Genomic DNA, 18,240 nt, shown 5'->3' on the forward strand with positions numbered 1-18,240 from the left:
TTGCCCCTTTTAAATATTTTGGTTTAAAAATACATGCTTTATTTAACTGTGCTAAACAGGCCATGTTGATATTATGAGTGATTAGATCTGTGGAAATATAGAGTCACATTCTGTGTATGCGTGTGTATGTATACATTAATAAGCAGCATATTAATAAGCTTTACCCTGTCATTTCAGGTGCAGTCACCTGTGGAGTTCCGTGAACACATTTTGACTGGTACGCTATGATGACTGCCAGACAACTTACCGTATTTTCCGCACTATAAGGCGCACCGCATTATAAGGCGCACCTTCAATGAATGGCCTATTTTAAAACTTTTTTCATATATAAGGCGCACCGCATTATAAGGCGCATAGAATAGACGCTACAGTAGAGGCTGGGGTTACGTTATGCATCCATTAGATGGAACTGCGATAAAGGGAATGTCCACAAAATAGTCATATAGGTCAGTCAAACTTTATTAATAGATTACAAACCAGCGTTCTGAAAACTCCGTTCATTCCCAAAATGAACAGCTGTTGCTTCCTCCACTTCCGCACCATTGATTGTTCATGTTAAATTCTCTCGCTGCTGCTCTATGGGCTCTTTGCACCTCAGCTTCCGAGTTCGGAGAAAAGTGGCTCAATCGTTTCCGATCTATTGAAAAAGGCTCTTTACACTGGATATTTGCAGGGCTTGTCCAAGGTAACAATTAATGATGTACATCGATCCGAAGCCCCAACAAGTAAGCTGGAGAAAGGTTTTAAGATGTTCGCCTCGTTATACACAGATACGAAGGTGAGTTTTACTTTCTTTAAACTTTGTGGCTAACATTAGCTTTAGCCTATGCTAGACATTTTTCTTGTAAAAATGTGCTATTTAAGTATCTAAACATTTTTCATCCATTCTAACGGACAATGTTTTTACCTTATGTTCAAGTATATTACGTGCGTTTATTGTCGTTAGTGTCAGAGACCAAGTAACGGGGATTTTACGGTTCAGGCTTTTTGCTTCTGAAGCCTGAGGAAACACAACAAGCCCATAGCTTAACATTAGCTCTGGTGTCGGAGTTCTAGTTCAGCTGACTGTTCAGGTTCAAAGTTGTTGCTTTTAGAAAAATATGGCCGTGTTCCTTAAGGTCTCCGTGTTACTTCACTTTATTAGTTTTGCATGTTTCTTGTGAAGCAGGACGGTGTTTACAGCAGTGTGTACAGGCAGATCAGTTGCTCGGCTGTCTGGCTCTGGTCTGCTCTCTGGTTCCCATAAACTCTCTTTCAGGCTGAATACAGAAGTGATTACATGGAAATAACACAGGAGGCTCCTTTACCTTCTGCTTTAGGCTAAAGAAGTTGATCCGGAGTGAAGTGAAGGCTGTAAACTTTGCTGTGCTGCGTTAGCTTTAACTGGTAGCGACGAATATTTACAAGCCACCGTCTTCTTAATTCAGGATCGTTTGGAAATCCATGAAAACTTATAAGCCCATTATATTAGGAAGACAACAATGTTCATAGTATTGTTTTATTTGCGTCTGAAATAAGACTTTGTCTTTTCTAGCTGTCATGGTAACTCAAAGCGAAAAAAGAGAGCCGCATTTGCGCATGCGGTTGTGACGTCAGCGCGGCAGGTGCAAAGAGCCCATTCCCGTGTTCTACTGTGTGACTGATCGCCTTGAACTTAAACTCTGCGTTGTAAGCGTGTCTCTTAATAGGAGCCATTTTGGGGTCTTTACACAAAACCCAGAGTGCACCGCTGGCTGCATCGGCGGCTGCTTTCCCGTTTCTTCTTCCACGGGGGTAAATGAAGTCGGCGGCTGCTTACCGTAGTTACGAGACCTGTTGTGGCTCAATATTGGTCCATATATAAGGCGCACCGGATTATAAGGCGCACTGTCGGCTTTTGAGAAAATTGAAGGTTTTTAGGTGCGCCTTATAGTGCAGAAAATACAGTAATGTGCAGATAAAGAGTTTGCGGGGATCAGCTGTCTGTGTTTAATTTTAATAAAAACTTGTTTCCATGTCTGACACTGTTTCATTCATACAAACACTCATTGTTAGAAATTCAAATATTGCAGTGTTATGGAACTAACTGCGCTTCCGAAGGATATTCTGATGCAGGGTTTTAAAGAACCGATATAACCACACATATTTAACAGGTAGACATTCTGATTAAATAATTTAGTGCATCACCATTCACATAGAGATAGGGGTACACCCTGGACAGGTCGCCAGTCTAGTTTGCCAAGATATTCAAATGAAGGAATCTGGTGGTTTTAGGAAAGTTTTTGTCATTCAGCAATATTTTTTTTAAATGCTATGATTAACTGCTAAGCGCCACTTAACCCTCACTTTATTCTCCACAAAGTGGATCAATACCCACCATATAAGATAGTAAAAAAAACACAGATCCAACATCAAATCTACTTCCATTCCACCTGTGTGGTCAAAAGCAATGGATTCTTAGTCCCTTATGGGGACACATGCAGGGGAAAATAAGGAAAGAAAAATAGAGAGAAGAAAAATAGAGAAACTGAAATAGAAGTGTTTGTTCTGAGATGCTGTCAGAACAAACAAACCAAAAGAAGACAGCAGTGAAGGAATACATTGTGTTCAACTTTATTCTCATTTCAAATTTCTTAAGTGTTTCTGTATTTGAGTAAAATATAGAAAACACATTTGTTGCACAAAGAATCTCCTGTGGAACATGGTTGAAGCATATTTTACAGAAAATGCTTTTGGGTATTAAATCTGCAGTCTACAGCAAAAGTCTTCATAGCCTTCAAAAATGACCGACAAAGACTCTTTGATGCAGGTTTTATGTGAAAGACAAACAAACTATTCAGACTATGCAGAATACAAACTATTCAACATGTAACAACCATGCCATTTTCTATCTGCCTTCATAAAATATACTGTAGTTTGCTATTGTAACATCCCAAAAACTTCAAAATGTGTCAAAACCTATGCCAAGCAAAGGGTTTGTTACTTAATGTGACAACACTGATGAAGCAGCAAACAGAACATCTAAAACCCATTATTCATTTAAAAGTCAGTGTTAAATATTAGTGTCTGAGCAAGAGAGGGGTTTAGATGCATATACAGTCTGTGCTGCAGCCCCACTCCAACCCACAGATGATTATCTTCTACTCAGAGGCTGCTGCATCTCTAGAAGTGTCAGGTGTGAAACTGATAGAAGGTTAGCACCAGTCTGAAGCAGATCCTCACACATACAGTTGTGGTCAAAAGTTTACATACACTTGTAAAAAACATAATGTCATGGCTGTCTTGAGTTTCCAATAAGTTCTACAACTCTTATTTTTCTGTGATAGAGTGATCGGAACACATACCTGTTTGTCACAAAAAACAGTCATAAAGTTTGGTTCTTTCATAAATGTATTATGGGTCTGCTGAAAATGTCACCAAATCTGCTGGGTCATAAATATACATACAGCAACATTAGTATTTGGTTGCATGTCCCTTGGCCATTTTCACGGCAACTAGGCGCTTTTGGTAGCCATCCACAAGCTCCTGGCAAGCTTCAGGTCGAATGTTTGACCACTCGTCTTGACAGAATTGGTGCAGTTCAGCTAAATGTGATGGTTTTCTTGCATGAACCTGTTTCTTTAGCACTGTCCACATGTTCTCAATGGGGTTTAAGTCAGGACTTTGAGAAGGCCATTCTAAAACCTTAATTCTAGCCTGGTTTAGCCATTCCTTTACCACTTTTGATGTGTGTTTTGGGTCATTGTCCTGTTGGAACACCCAACTGCGCCCAAGACCCAACCTTCGGGCTGATGGTTTTAAGTTTTCCTGCAGAATTTGGAGGTAATCCTCCTTCTTCATTATCCCATTTACTTTCTGCAAAGAACCAGTTCCACTGGCAGCAAAACAGCCCCAGAGCATAATACTACCACCACCATGCTTGACAGTAGGCATGGTGTTCCTGGGATTAAAGGCCTCACCTTTTCTCCTCCAAACATATTGCTGGGTGTTGTGGCCAAACAGCTCAATTTTTGTTTCGTCTGACCACAGAACTTTCCTCCAGAAGGTTTTATCTTTGTCCATGTGATCAGCAGCAAACATCAGCCGAGTCTTAAGGTGCCTTTTCTGTAGCAAGGGCTTCTTTCTTGCATGGCAGCCTCTCAGTCCATGGCGATGTAAAACACGCTTGACTGTGGAGACTGACACCTGTGTTCCATCAGCTTCCAAATCCTTGCAGACCTGCTTTTTAGTGATTCTTGGTTGACTCTTGACCATCCTGACCAATCTCCTCTCGGCAGCATGTAATAGCTTGCATTTTCTTCCTGATCGTGGCAGTGACACAACTGTTCCATGCACTTTATACTTGCGAATAATTGTCTGCACAGTTGCTCTTGGGACCTGTAGCTGCTTTGAAATGGCTCCAAGTGACTTCCCTGACTTGTTCAAGTCAATAATTCGCTTTTTCAGATCCGCACTGAGTTCCTTTGACTTTCCCATTGTAGTTTTTGTGGCTGAGTCTAATCACTGGGTCAAATGAGCCCTATTTAAATGGGCTCATGAGAAGTCAACAGCTGTAGTCAATCAGAATCACTGACAAGAAGTGAAGAAGCCATGACATGAAGCTAATTTGATTGACACAACTCTCTACATCACCAAAATTGACAATTTATGTTGCTGTATGTATATTTTTGACCCAGCAGATTTGGTGACATTTTCAGCAGACCCATAATACATTTATGAAAGAACCAAACTTTATGACTGTTTTTTGTGACAAACAGGTATGTGTTCCGATCACTCTATCACAGAAAAATAAGAGTTGTAGAACTTATTGGAAACTCAAGACAGCCATGACATTATGTTTTTTACAAGTGTATGTAAACTTTTGACCACAACTGTAACACAAAACTGCCTGCAATGTGTGCTGAACGTTGTTTCCAGCCCTGTCAAGAACTCTTTCTCATACTAGGTCTACATAGAGATAACAAGACAGTTCAAGTCTTGTCTGTCATACACATTTTCGCGCACGCACGTGTGCACACACACAGCAGAATGTCTGATGGCCATGGAAATGTGGTGATTTGTTCCTCCTGACAGAAAGGAAATAAAGGAGTCGACCAGGGACCTCACTTCCTTTTGGATCTGACTAACCTGGCATCTATCAAACAACTGCACCACCCATTACACTGAGAAACACACCCCTCCACACTGCCTTCACCTCCATTACTTTGCCACTTTTTGTACAACAGAAGCAGACACACACAGAGTAGTCATCATCCTGGGTTAAATTCTGGTTAGGGTTGTAAACAATTGAGGTTCAGGCTAGCAGTTAGCTTCATACATGATGAAAAACACACTTCATCTGCCTGAGTGAAACCGTTTTCTTCTCAAGCAATGCAATGTATGTTTTACTACCCACAGCATCGATGCTGGAATGCCTAAGGAGGGCCACACACTTATATCAACAGCTGCATAAGCTAAGTATTACTTCTTTCCAGTGACAAATCAGCCAGCGACAGCAGTGGAGCTGCAGTAGGTAGCATCTAACATTCTAGCAGGCTCATTTCTACAATGTGTGACTTTGTGAAATAGGGCAGTCTGTTGTGGAGACAAGGAAATCGTAATCTGTTTTTCTCTATTTTAGAGCCTGCATGTGGATCACTGCAGAAACTAAATACCAATCTATGCTCCTCACCAGCTTAGGGCTACTCAGTGTCAGGAGGGGTCAAAGACATGGTGAACTCTGGGCAGGTCACCAGTTGGAAAGGGCTGGTATCATATTCTCTTGATATGAAACCACTAGTAAAAGTAATACAGTTATAGATGTAGAGTTAAACATCCATATGTCTGGATGTAGTTTAACTACATCCACAGTTATGAGATACACACTTGTATTTTTGATGCACACATCAAATTTTCAATCTTGATTTTCAAGTTGCTTCTGGCCTGAGTTCTGCTGCATTTGTGTGTGAATTTTGAGACTCCCCTCCACAAATATCTTTTTTTAAATAAATGGTCTATCTGATTGGACAATCAGCCACCAATCAGATAGCTTCCTTGTTTCAGCCATTCATATGAACAAACCCGTTGGGGTAACCTATGTTTCAGCCAATCACATTAACCCATTCTAATAGCGCTGTAGCCATGACGAAATGCCGACAGTTTAGACCACAACCTGGCTTATGGAAGAGACAGAGGAGCGGTAAGTGAAATATCTAACATATTTAGCTATTTGTAACCATGTTATGATTATTAATGTTGAGTGAATTAATTGTGCAATCATCATCACAAGCTAGCGTTCTTCAGCACACCTAACTCCTATATTAGCGTATCAGCAGAGCTTTAAACAATCTGCCCTTCAGTTCAACCTTATATGTGGAGATACATTGTTGATATTACCATTATAAAATAACTTGCAATTAAGTATTGGCAAAGCTCAATGTAATTTTCACAGGTGGCGGAACATTATTGTCAACAGCTGCTCAAAGTAACTAAAAAGATTCTTTTAATGTAACTTAGTTACTTTCCAAATCAAGTAATCAGTAATCCGATTAAAGTTACTTTTTCAAAGTAACTATGCCATCACTGGCATCACACAGCAATGGGTTTGAATCCTGCTGTTAGCTTTTGTCCTTTCAGTGTGCAACCAGATGTTAGACACAATTGGCAGTGTAGTCACACTGCCCGCCCAGTTCCTAACTGACAAAAAATACAAAAATGTTCAGACTGGAATAACCGATGGATTTTATGTACAAACTTCACGCTATATATAGCCCAAACAAAATAGGTCAAATTAGATAACCTGTCATCTTCTGATTATTGAAAATAGTTAGTTGCCTCTAACTAGTTCACATTTAGAGGGTATACACAGTGAACAGGCAACGAAGTAAATTATATTAATAAAATTTTTTCACCTGTCTGTGAAATTCTCAATAAAGGCCAGTGCAAAATGCTTTGCCGAGCCGGTTCTGTTCATATTCTCCTTAGCCTGCGGAGCTCATAAACATGTTTAATGGTCTGGCTCTTTGGTGTCAGTTGGCTCCACTAACAATCAGTAATATAAGAGTAAAACGAAAAAATTTGTGCTTTGTGAATCTGCCTTGTTCCAAAACAGCGAGCACAGCAGGGAGAAAGCTGCAGTGAGCAGGGAAGTGAAAGGCACACCCACTGAACCTGCAGCGAGTGGAAACAGTGCTGCATTCATACATAATTCCCCACTGTGGCACAACAATGTAAATCACTGAAAACACTCCACAGTTATTCAGAAAAAAAGCATCCAAATACACACAAGACTATATAATTTTAAAAATATGTAAAGTAAAAGACAATAGAATATTGATTATGTGCAATGTGTAGGGCATTAAAGAAAATTACAAATATACTTGTAGTGTTTGAAGGAATATTTGTTTTTTTGTTTTGTTTTTTGTTTTTTTTGTCGTTTTTTGCAAAAAATAGACTCTTTGACAGCAGACCCATTATTGAAATGTTGATTTATTTCAGAAACTTTATCACTAAGTGAAGCATATTGTATAAAAAAATTTACACACATGTATGTTTGAATGCCCTTATTTTTGTTAATTATGATGATTTTCCACTGAGTCTGTTAAGAAGCAATGTCTTTTTTTCTAAACTTAGTTCTCGAGTGTGTACCACACAACACCTTTTGTTGAGATGTTTGTTACCTCATGGATGTGTCTTTTGTGGCAGCCATCTTGGGACCCAGCTAAAGATGAGGCCTGCCTAAAACCCAGGTCTTTTATAGAAAGTGCAGTGAAAAGAGCTGGAGTTGTCATTGGTTGACGCTTAAAGTAGTAAAAGAAAATAAAAGTGTCATAGATTGCACATTTCCATACCCGGAGAGGGTAGTGATAGACCTCTCCAGTCAAGATATGCTTCTCAGTGGCAAAGTTCAGAATTACCAGCAATCCGTTGTACAAATTGAGCAGGAAAATGTTAATCAACTGACGGCTTATTTAGGTACTAAATAGTGAAACAACAAAACAAACCAGTGCCACCTACCCAGGTGCTGTTGTTTATCAATAATGAAAATATTATATATTACCCTGAAAATATTACCCTGTAGAAATAAATTGTACAGAGTTGCTACTGAAAACATCTGCATGGACCAGATTATTGTTTACAACGTAAATGTTTTATATGCAAAACATCCATGTTTCTTTTGAAACGTAACTTATTTTAGTATAGAATGATCCTTTATTTGTCTCCCTGTGGTACAATTTCCTAAACTGTTCAACAGTAGTAGATTTGCCTCCATCAACAGGCAAATGGAGGCACTCAGTGACACACTACAGAAAGATAAACAGATATAACAAAATACAACTTACTCAAAAGTACACACTCCCATATAGGATATTAGAATAGAAATATCCTTTAATATCCTAAAGCACCAAAATTCAGGTGTACCAGCACATATATATATATATATATATATATATATATATAAACAACAAACAAATAAAATGTATATAATGTTTATTTTATAAGCAAATAAAATTTATTTACATTATTTAAATAATACTATCATTATTAGCGTTATATAACATGAAGACTATCTTTTGGGAGACACCTATTCATTTCCTATCAGAAACACACTTCTTGATTACATCAACAAAACTTTAAATCTAAATCTTCCAGGTACAAGAATAATTTGGGGTTAATCATGCTGTATGCTACCATCTTTCTGCTGATAGCACACGTTTCTATAAAATAAAAATGTCATAGGTTGCAAGAAAAAGAAGTTCAATGTCCAGACATACAAAAGTCATCCGAGTATCACTTTTCGGAAGCCTAGAAAGCTGGAATTCATTAAAAGGTTGTGCTGTATGGACAATGATAATCAGTTAGACGATGTTTTCCGATTCACTCTGTAGTCATAGCAGCACAATTAAGCTAGTTTGCTTTTTCTGTTTGACACTGATGAGAGAGGACTTGTGTTTGTGTGTTTATAACAGTGTGAGCTAGTCTCTTTGATTGGGTTTTGACATTAAGCACAAAGACTTTCTCAGCACTCAGATAAAACCATCAAAGGACCCTTTTGTGTGACGTCAATTCACTTAAGTATGTCCAGGAGACCTATCAGCACCAAGCTCAAACTTAGCCGAGCCAATGGCATGCCTCATATCAAATCTAATCACACAATGAAAGATCAACAGAGGTCGGCATTTCTCTGAAAGACAGGGTTACTCCAAATAACCATTAAAAACTTCAATAAGAACCCTGTACCTCTGAATACACTTTTATTATGAAAACTATCAACACTGTAAGAGCTGGAATGAATGATACATTTTTATTGACACCTTCGGCAAGGTTAGCAATTATGACAACAATCTTTATTTTTTAGTTATACTTTAGATGCAGACCATTATCACCATGCCCATTAACAACCAGAAAAAATGTTTCTTCATTCATTTCAAACCTAATGGTCATAAAGACTGCTGTGAACTTCTGACTCTAGTCAGCTCAATGTTTTCATGTGTACCTGAGGCTAATGTTACAGTACTCAAGACCGGTCTTGGTCTCGACACCACTTTTTTATGGTCTCGGGCTCATCTCAGACTTGACTGCATATGGTCTCGGTCTTGTCTCGCTCTCAGGCGTTGAGGACTCAGAATTTTATTTCAAGGCCAGGTCAAGACCACAACTGTAAAATTATCACTAAATTGCCAGCATATTGTCTAGGCCGTTATCTTTTCAGGGATGGCACAAGACCTCCGCAGATGGTGGCACAGAGATGGAAGCTAAGCAGAATGAATAGTTTGAATTGATAATGATATGAAATTTATTTCAGCTGTAAGCATTTAATATCTAGGTGTTTATATGGGATGTGAATCTTTCAGATCAATTTAAGAAGCAATTTTTTTATCATATTTCACATTTTATTCTGTCAAGTAGTGTGGGGCGCTGGTCTTCATCTTGACTCGGTTTTGACCTCTCTTGGTCTTGGTCTCAGACCCTAAAAGTCTTGGTTTAATCTCGGTCTCGATACACTCTGGTCTTGGTCTCAAGCTAGGTGGTCTAGACTACAACACTACCTGAGGCTGAGTTTAAAATAAAAAGAAACACCAAACAGCATTGCCAATAAAGGTAAAGCTGCATACAGAAAGTACATGTCCTTTGATCATTTCCACAATTTACCAAGTACACCAATAAACCTCACTGTAATTTTTATAAGGATTTTTTGGCTCCTTCATTTGAAAGTGAAATGACAAGAAAGTGGACTGTGAGAGAGGGGAAGATATGCAGCAAAAGTCATCAGGCCAGGACTCAAACCTGTGACAGCCATGTCAAAGCCTGAGGCCTCCATATAAGGGTTGTGCATTTCACTCCTGGACTACCACTGTGCCCAACTTCACTGTATTTTTATATTTTCAGGAAGAGTCCGGTTTATACAATGCATTTAGAATAACAACCCAGCAGCTCTGTGAATACCTCATAAGTTATTGAGTGAACATTAGAGAACAAACAATATCAGGAAGACAGCAGACAGGTCAATTGAGCATCAGAAAATAAAGAGTATGAATCAATACTCAAGATATGGCCAAGACATGGCCATCTACCTAAACAAACAGGCTGGACAAGGAGCACACTAATCAAAGAAACAGCCAAGATGCTAATAGTAAGTCTAGAGAAGCTGAAAAAATCCACATCTCATGTAGAAGAATGATTTGATGGGATGAGTTTTAGCTGTGCACTCACAAGTTTGGCTTTAAAGAAAAATTGCCAAGAAGAATTCTGTTGAAAGAAAATCATAAAAGTAGTTTGTTCCTCAATCTCCGAGTCCAAGACCAGCGCAGGGTCTTGGGTTTATTGGTATGGACAGAAGAGATGTTGTAACTTTGGCAGCATTTACATATTAAAATAAAAGCAATGCGGTTTTATTTTAGAAAACTCATTGTGTCCGTAAACTTACCAGCCAGTGCACCATGGCATATGAGCATGGCATGTTGTTGTTTCACAAGGTTATTTGTGAAAGATGACATTTCTCTTCCTCCCTCCCAAGCACAATTTAGATCGGGCCTAAAATATCCAGCCCGACCTGGCCCAAGCCCATAGACATTGTGTCAAGCCTGATCCAACCAGACTAATTAACTCTAATTAGACTTATGAGTCTGAATTACTGCTACCAGCTTAAATGTGCGCATTAATTTTGCTGTGCTTCATACAGTCTATCTTCTGCATTTTTTTCTTTCCTTAACGGGGTAAACTACCTATTTCTCTATTTAGACTACAATAAGCAAATTAGTACAACTTTATATTGTGCATTCTTGTGTCGTTTTCGCTCTGTTTCAGGGTTATGGATCAGAGGTTCTGACCCTGTCTGACAATCAAGCATATAATTTTGGCCTGAACCTGCCTAAATATTGGGTCGGGTTCAGGTTAGACTCGGACTATAAATCTAAACTATCCCCTAAATCAACAAAGTCATCTGTGAGAGCAAGCCTGGTCCATGTTGAGCAAAATGTTTGGTACCCCTGATGCAGTGGACACAGCAAACATATTTAAGTGAGTTTTCTGAAAGTTCTGAAAGTATGCATGTGTGGAGGAAAACTAACTATGGAAAAATACCCTGAATTTACCATCTCCACTGTGATGTAAGGTAATGGCTGAATTATGCTGCAGGTTTGTTTCTCTTCAGCAAGAATAATGAAGCAGCCAGACTCTGAAGCAGCCCGGGAGGATAAATGGAACTAAATACAGGGTAATCATAACAGAAAACCTGCAAGAGACTGCAGGAGGCTTGAGACTTGGGCTGAAGTTCAACAAAAACTATATCTGCAATTGAATGTTTTAGATTGAAGTATACTGATGTGCACGAATGAACCAGTCAATGCCCAGTACTAAATTCAATTGAGTATCTATAAAAATTGTTGAAGATTATTGTTCCCATCATGCTATCTCTAGAAATTATTTTTGCAAAAATTAATGAGAAAATGTTCTGTGTAGATGTGTAAAAAAACTTTAAAAACTTCATATCATCTCTCAACTTCACAACTATGAACTACTTTGTGTTGGTCGATCATGTACAACTCCATAAAAATACACTGAAGGGTGTAATGTAATAAATTGTAGATGACTTTAAGGTGTATACAACTTTTACAAGCCGCTGTAGCTTTTCATCCACCATCTGCACTATTAAAGACGGCACTGGATTTTATACAAAGTCTCTCCTAATGTTGAATATGCATGACATTTTTAACACCACACCGACTCACACCGAAGACCAGGTTTAGGTGCAGTCTGAATCTTTTCTGGAGATGTGAATAAGTCAAACAGCTGTGGAACAGAGGCCACTCTGTGACAGAGAGGGAGTGTGGGAGGTGGAAGGGGCAGAGGAGTGAATTATGAATAACGAAGGAAGAGGGTGGAGAGGTGAGCAGATAAGTGGTGGAGACTAGGAAAAGTGGCAGCAAAGAGACAGCAAAATGCTGCCGTCACTTAACTCTAAAATGAAAGATCGATGAGCTTATTTAAATGTGCTCCCAGAGACGATGAGTTGGCTCATATAAACCCTCGAATTTATGAGAAGGGGTGTGGGCATCGATTGACTGTGAGAAAGGGGGGAGGTAGCAATAGAGGCAGAGGGAGGTGGGAGGTGAGAGGATCAGGAGGATCAAGCTTGCCTCATGAATTTCATCTTTCCTCTCCTAAAACCAAGCATCCTAATAAATGCGAGATGAAGGGGTCGGAACCTGGAAAATCTACAGGCTTCGATTGGTCACTTGGCAATGCTTACCATATCAATAGTCCAACTTCCTCCCCTCCCACCAGCCCAGCCTTGTCCCAAATTTGGTTCACTCATTTTCAGTTCAACCCTCCCTCACCCACATCCCAAACCACAACCCCTTCAGCCAAGACAGCTGGGAGGAGCTGGGGGGATTTAAGGGTGGGAAATGTGTGTGTGGAGGAGCCAGAGAGTTGTCAACTTGGGTCTGATGGTGAGACCTTGACATTAATGGGAGAATTGAAAGAGCTGACTCTGCAGCCGCAGGAAAAAGAAGTGAGGGACAGGGGAAAAGCAAACTGTGCGACAAGAGGAAGGAGAGGTAAGGGAGCAAGTTTTGACACACACTGAGGAGTTGTCATATAATCATCATCATCGATTAAACTGCAGGCACAGCTTTCTGAGTGACAGCCATGGCACACCGCATTCCCACCTTTCACTGCCAATCCATCCCTGCTAGTCCTCCCCAGTCTCACATAAGCAGGACACATTTTCTCCACATCTCCCAAAACATTACACCCCCGCTTCTCTTTCACACAGACATTCCTGAAACCCACCAAACCCCCTGCCCACTTTTTCCAAAAGCCTCCCCCTCCCTTCCCACTACGCCATCTGTGACCCACAGAATGGCTTGCGTGTCGACACCCAGTCTGACCTTTTCTGTGCTTTTGTTTTGCCACTCTGACACAGTCCTGTGAGGAGCGTGCACACATACACAGAAACATGCTGCCCTGCATCCAGCAGCAAAGCTTCCCCTGAATCGGAGCTACGAGGAAAAAAAGAAGAGCATGCACACCGATGAAGCATGGCAACTCAGTATTTCCAGCTTTGGTGAGAAATCAATATCTCATCATATCAGACTTCTCCTCTGCAGTCATATTCAACAGTTGCCACAGCCTGCAGCCACAGGCCTCACATACTAATATTAACACCTGCCTATTCTGGTCAGCTGGACCAGAATAGAGGGCAGCTTATGTTAATACGTTGTGTCTGCATGTGTTTAATTGTTTGTGCATTTGTAAACTCTGCTGCCAAATCAGCTGCTGTAGTTAAGCAGGTCGCTGATTAAGAGCATGCTTACCAGAGACTAGACACTGTTTTCAGACCCATTGGAGCACCAAATAGGTAAGTGGGAGCACTGGTCGCCTCTATAAATTTGCTTTGATGAATTGCATCTAATATTTTTTTAAATAGACTTTAGTCATGTTTCCCTCCCTGTGTTTAAATTACTGATATTGTTTTTACTGAAATGTTCCTAAATATAGCAAGAAAGTTGCTGGGTAGGTAATAGTTTGGCAACTATTGTTAACAATGAATGGGCAGACAGGACATGGTGGCCAGATCTGTAAGTCAGACTCTCACAGCAGAGCAAAGTGCGACTGATTTTTAGATATTTGCCAAGGTAAATAAGATCAATGGATAAGAGCCACTTCACATCTAAGTATCAGCCAATTACGCATCTTCCAAATTTAAGAAAATCAGAGTTGATTTATCAGCTGGTCGTTATATCAGTGCACCCCTACTTTAAATTACATTTTCAAATGATGAAATATAGCATATTTGGGTCAGGATCTATTTTAAGATGATGGTAATTTTGCTGGGACTCAAAAACATGAACTAATATATCAATAAAGCCAATTTATTCAGAGCTGTCTAGCACCATTTTTAAAAAGATCTTAACAAGATCTGGCATTTTCCCTTCATTTGACTAAAATGTCTTCCACATAGCAGCTTACTGGGGTTGAACTGATAAATCACCAAGTCGATAATTTTTTTCTGAGTTGAAAACTCAGCAACATTCTTGCTAAATTTAGCCAAATTTCAGCTTTCATACAACTTTTTGGAGGCACCCCTTAACAGATCCACTCACACTTTGTGTCTTAAAACAGTATTCATTACAGCTGAAATTGTTCTGATTTTGTCACATTATAAACAAACATTAGTAAAATTTATTGAAATTTTATTTGAGAAACAAACAATAAATCTATTTAAATTTAAATATTGTGGAAGATAAGATTACAGAGTATATTGGCTCTTTTGTGCTCTTTTGGCCAAACATATTTTTGTGTGGCAGAAACCAATGAACTCACACGATCCATTGTGAAACATGGTAATGCCAGAATCATGCTGTGGAGATGATTTTCTTTACCAGGAACCAAAAACCTATCCAGAGACGTTGGGAAGAAAACCTGTCTTAGGCTACAAAATACTTCCTGCTTCTGAGATTCTCCTTCCAACAAAACGACAACCCTGAACATGCAGTCAGCACTACAGTGGGACGGTTTCCATCGAAGCATATTGTTGTGTTTGAAATGTCCCAGTCCTAAATCCAATTAGGAAGATGTGGCAAAACATGAAAATTATTGTTTATTTTCACCCTTCATCTACCCTGACTCAGAGATATTTTGTGCATTAGAACTGGAAAAATTCTAAGATTTTATATTTGCAAAGCGGCCGCATTTCTGTAGTTGTTACTCCAACAAAAATCATGAGTGCTAAGAATCACAATTACACACTATTTTGTGCTGGTCTATCACATAAACTTTCCCAAAAATTAGCTTAAAGCTTTTTGATTTAATGTGACAATGTAATGATGTGGACATGTCCTCACCAACTGTGGCCACCAATATTTCCACCTTTTTTCCTTTATGTGACTGTAAGTCACATAAAGGAAAGCGGAAAGCGGATGTGGCACTGCTGCTTTGCGGTACATGCGCCATCGAATACATGCTTTGCGGTACATGCTTTGCATTGAGTCTGGAATATCAGTGGTTGGGAAAATGACACAATCAATCAAAGAATCTGATAGAGGGGAGCAATGTTTTTCTATGAATGGTCAACGCTATGACAGCAAGGTAAGATCTAAAGGAATCATATTTCACAGGTCAGTAAAAGGTTTAAATAAAAAAAATATTTTATATATATATATATATATATATATATATATATATAAAGTGTCAAGTAGGTTAGTAGCCTAATGCTATAGCTTGACTTTGACAACCATATGATGAACCCGTGCTGTGCAGATCAGTGTGTTTCGGTATAGTTAACTCAAATAAGGCGACCCAAATATCTACTTTCTGACAGATTATCAGTAAAGCGGGTGTTTAAATTGGCTAATCAACCAGCGCTGGTATCTTGACAAAACTGGAAAAAACCAAACTGTTTATAGGTTTATGTCTAGAGAGATATAGATATTTTACATATCCAAACATCAGCACTTTTCTCAGCTTTAATTTAAGTCAAAATGAATAGAAACTGGATAAGAAATATGGGGGCTACAACCATTTTTTGTGACAGATTCCTTTCATTGAGCAAATATACAGACTCATTCCATAAATTAGAATCTTAGTGAAAAGTTCCTTTTTCAGTAATCACCAAGTGAAAGACATTACATAAATTAATTAGACAACCAATGTTTTAATGCCTTTATATCTCTTAGTATGTTTTAATAGCTGCTAAAATATTTAATTTTCAAAAGATACTATTAATCTGTTAAGTCTTATCAGGATGTGTATCCTAATTTATTGAATAAGACTGTATGGTAAGTTCTGGCTTTATTCTTAGCACAAATAAGGCATCTTCCTCAACACATGTCCCCACCAACTTGCAGCACAGAGTTACAAACTTGCTTCTATGAATTACAGTAATAGTTGTTTATACCCATTCACCTGTTATGCAAATATCTGGAGTTAAATAGAAAAGAAAAGCAGAGTCTCTAAATATGTTTCCAAATTGACTGACTTTGGTGAATCATTGTGTTTTTCTAGTTGAGGGATCTTTATCTCACCTCTCCCCTGTTCTTCATGGTTAGTAATGGATTTGTCAGCAGATGCTTTCTAATATATTTTTACTGAACAAAAAGTCGTTATGTATTTATTTTCTCTCGAATGATTTCAGATGAATTAAAAACAGCTCTCTTACCTTGGCCGTGCAACATGTGGCAGCTGCAGGCGAGAAGGATCATCAGGAAAAGAGGCAGATTCCCATTCCGGGATCTCTCACGGATACGTCCCGGGTTCATCCTCACACGTAAAAGCAGTGGAGAAAGTCCGGTTTGCTCCAGCAGCTCTTCCTGCCCTGCGCGGTGTGCTGCGGTAGAAGAGTCTCGGTGTTTCGGTGCTCCACAAGCTGGCAGCGCAGATCAGGGGAGAAGATCCAGGAGTTTCCCCACACTGTCAGCGAGCTTCCCGATCCAAGCGCTCAAAAAAGGCAGGTTTTACAAAACCGTAATCTCTCACTGCGATCTAGAGAGCTTGTGAGACCCACGATGCCTCTTTTTTATTTGGATTGATGAGCAGAAAAATTAATACATTCGAGTGTGTTTATCGGCTTATTCTCTGCAACAGACCTCAAATCCGCGCTTGTTTTGATGCCTTTCGCTGGGGATTTATTGTCCTGAGGATCATTAACTGACAGCGATGCGATCAAACACGAAAACTACCCATCTGTGATCTCCTCATAAAAAAAAACAATCTACTAATTGAGTCTGTGAATAACTCTGGATTTGGGTTGAAAAAAATTAGATCCTGTGCCTCCTTTTAATCTCAGGTACCACTTTGCTATGTTTCCCTCTCAACTTTAACACGAGTAGTAAATTATATCCGCTCTTCCAGAGGAGGGACTCCTTCTCTCATATTTCACTTGTCGCGCCGTGATGCGCCAGCAGCTCGCATTGAACGGGAGAAATTTACGACACACAGGTTTAAAAAAATAAAAACAACACACTGCAACTTGTTTCAGTGTGGTAAAGGGGTCTGTATACACTGAATTGAAAACAAAATAGATGTAAATACATAAAAATACAACTAGTAGGTCTAAACGTAAAAGCTGCTGCTGCGACGCCGGTTCAGCCTTCTTCGCTTTTTCCAGTCCCAGCGGCTTCCGACAAAAATACGCCACTTCAAATATATCTTAATTATTCAGTTTGTACTCACTGGAATTCTCTTCCTAATTGAAGCAAGCTTCAGGCGGTTTTTCCTCCGTCTCGGTGGAAGTCGGCGCCCTGTTTGAGCTTCGAGGAGACCGTCTGAAGCAATGTGTCTCCCACAACTGAGCACCTGCCACCCTGCTCCGCTCCGCTCTGCGCTGACTTCGGGGGTGGGCGGCGAGGGGAGAGAGAGACACAGGGAGGAAGAGAGCTTTTACGATAACAACCGGCCTTTGGATGCAAGTAACAACCTTAATAATTACAAATCTCCTTTTTATAGTGCTTCTGCCACGGTTGTAAGTTATCCCGTTCATCCTCCTTTCAGTTTTTTCTTTTCGAGTTCAAAACTCTCAAACTCAAACTTTCATTGATTGTCATCCGGCCTCTCTGATTGGTCGGTCTTCTTCCATCTGTTTCTATGATTGGGTAGTCCACGTAGGGGCAAGACCGTACTCTCGCATAGAGATTGTAATGGACAGCTTCCTAAGCCCTCTCAAGTCGCGAAACAGAGATGACACTGAAGTTGGTGTCTGATTAGAAGCTCAATGACCTGGAATAAAGGGCTACTTCACTTTTTTTTTAAAGAACCTGTGGAACCTTCATCAGCTCCAAT

The 18,240-nt window shown here is 39.6% G+C and overlaps 1 protein-coding gene across 2 annotated transcripts in view; it reads right to left on the reverse strand.

Moving 5' to 3' along the window:
* Positions 1–17,833, reverse strand: part of LOC114145204 (protein sidekick-1-like) — a 493,057-nt gene extending 475,224 nt beyond the window's left edge. For both annotated transcript variants that reach the window (XM_028018670.1, XM_028018669.1), the window contains exon 1: positions 16,622–17,833. In XM_028018670.1, coding sequence (XP_027874471.1) covers positions 16,622–16,721 — 100 coding nt within the window. In that variant the 5' untranslated portion in view covers positions 16,722–17,833. The remainder of the gene's footprint in view (positions 1–16,621) is intronic.
* Positions 17,834–18,240: the final 407 nt, after the last annotated feature.

The sequence above is a fragment of the Xiphophorus couchianus genome, chromosome 5 (genome assembly GCF_001444195.1).
Source record: "Xiphophorus couchianus chromosome 5, X_couchianus-1.0, whole genome shotgun sequence".
NCBI lineage: Eukaryota > Metazoa > Chordata > Actinopteri > Cyprinodontiformes > Poeciliidae > Xiphophorus > Xiphophorus couchianus.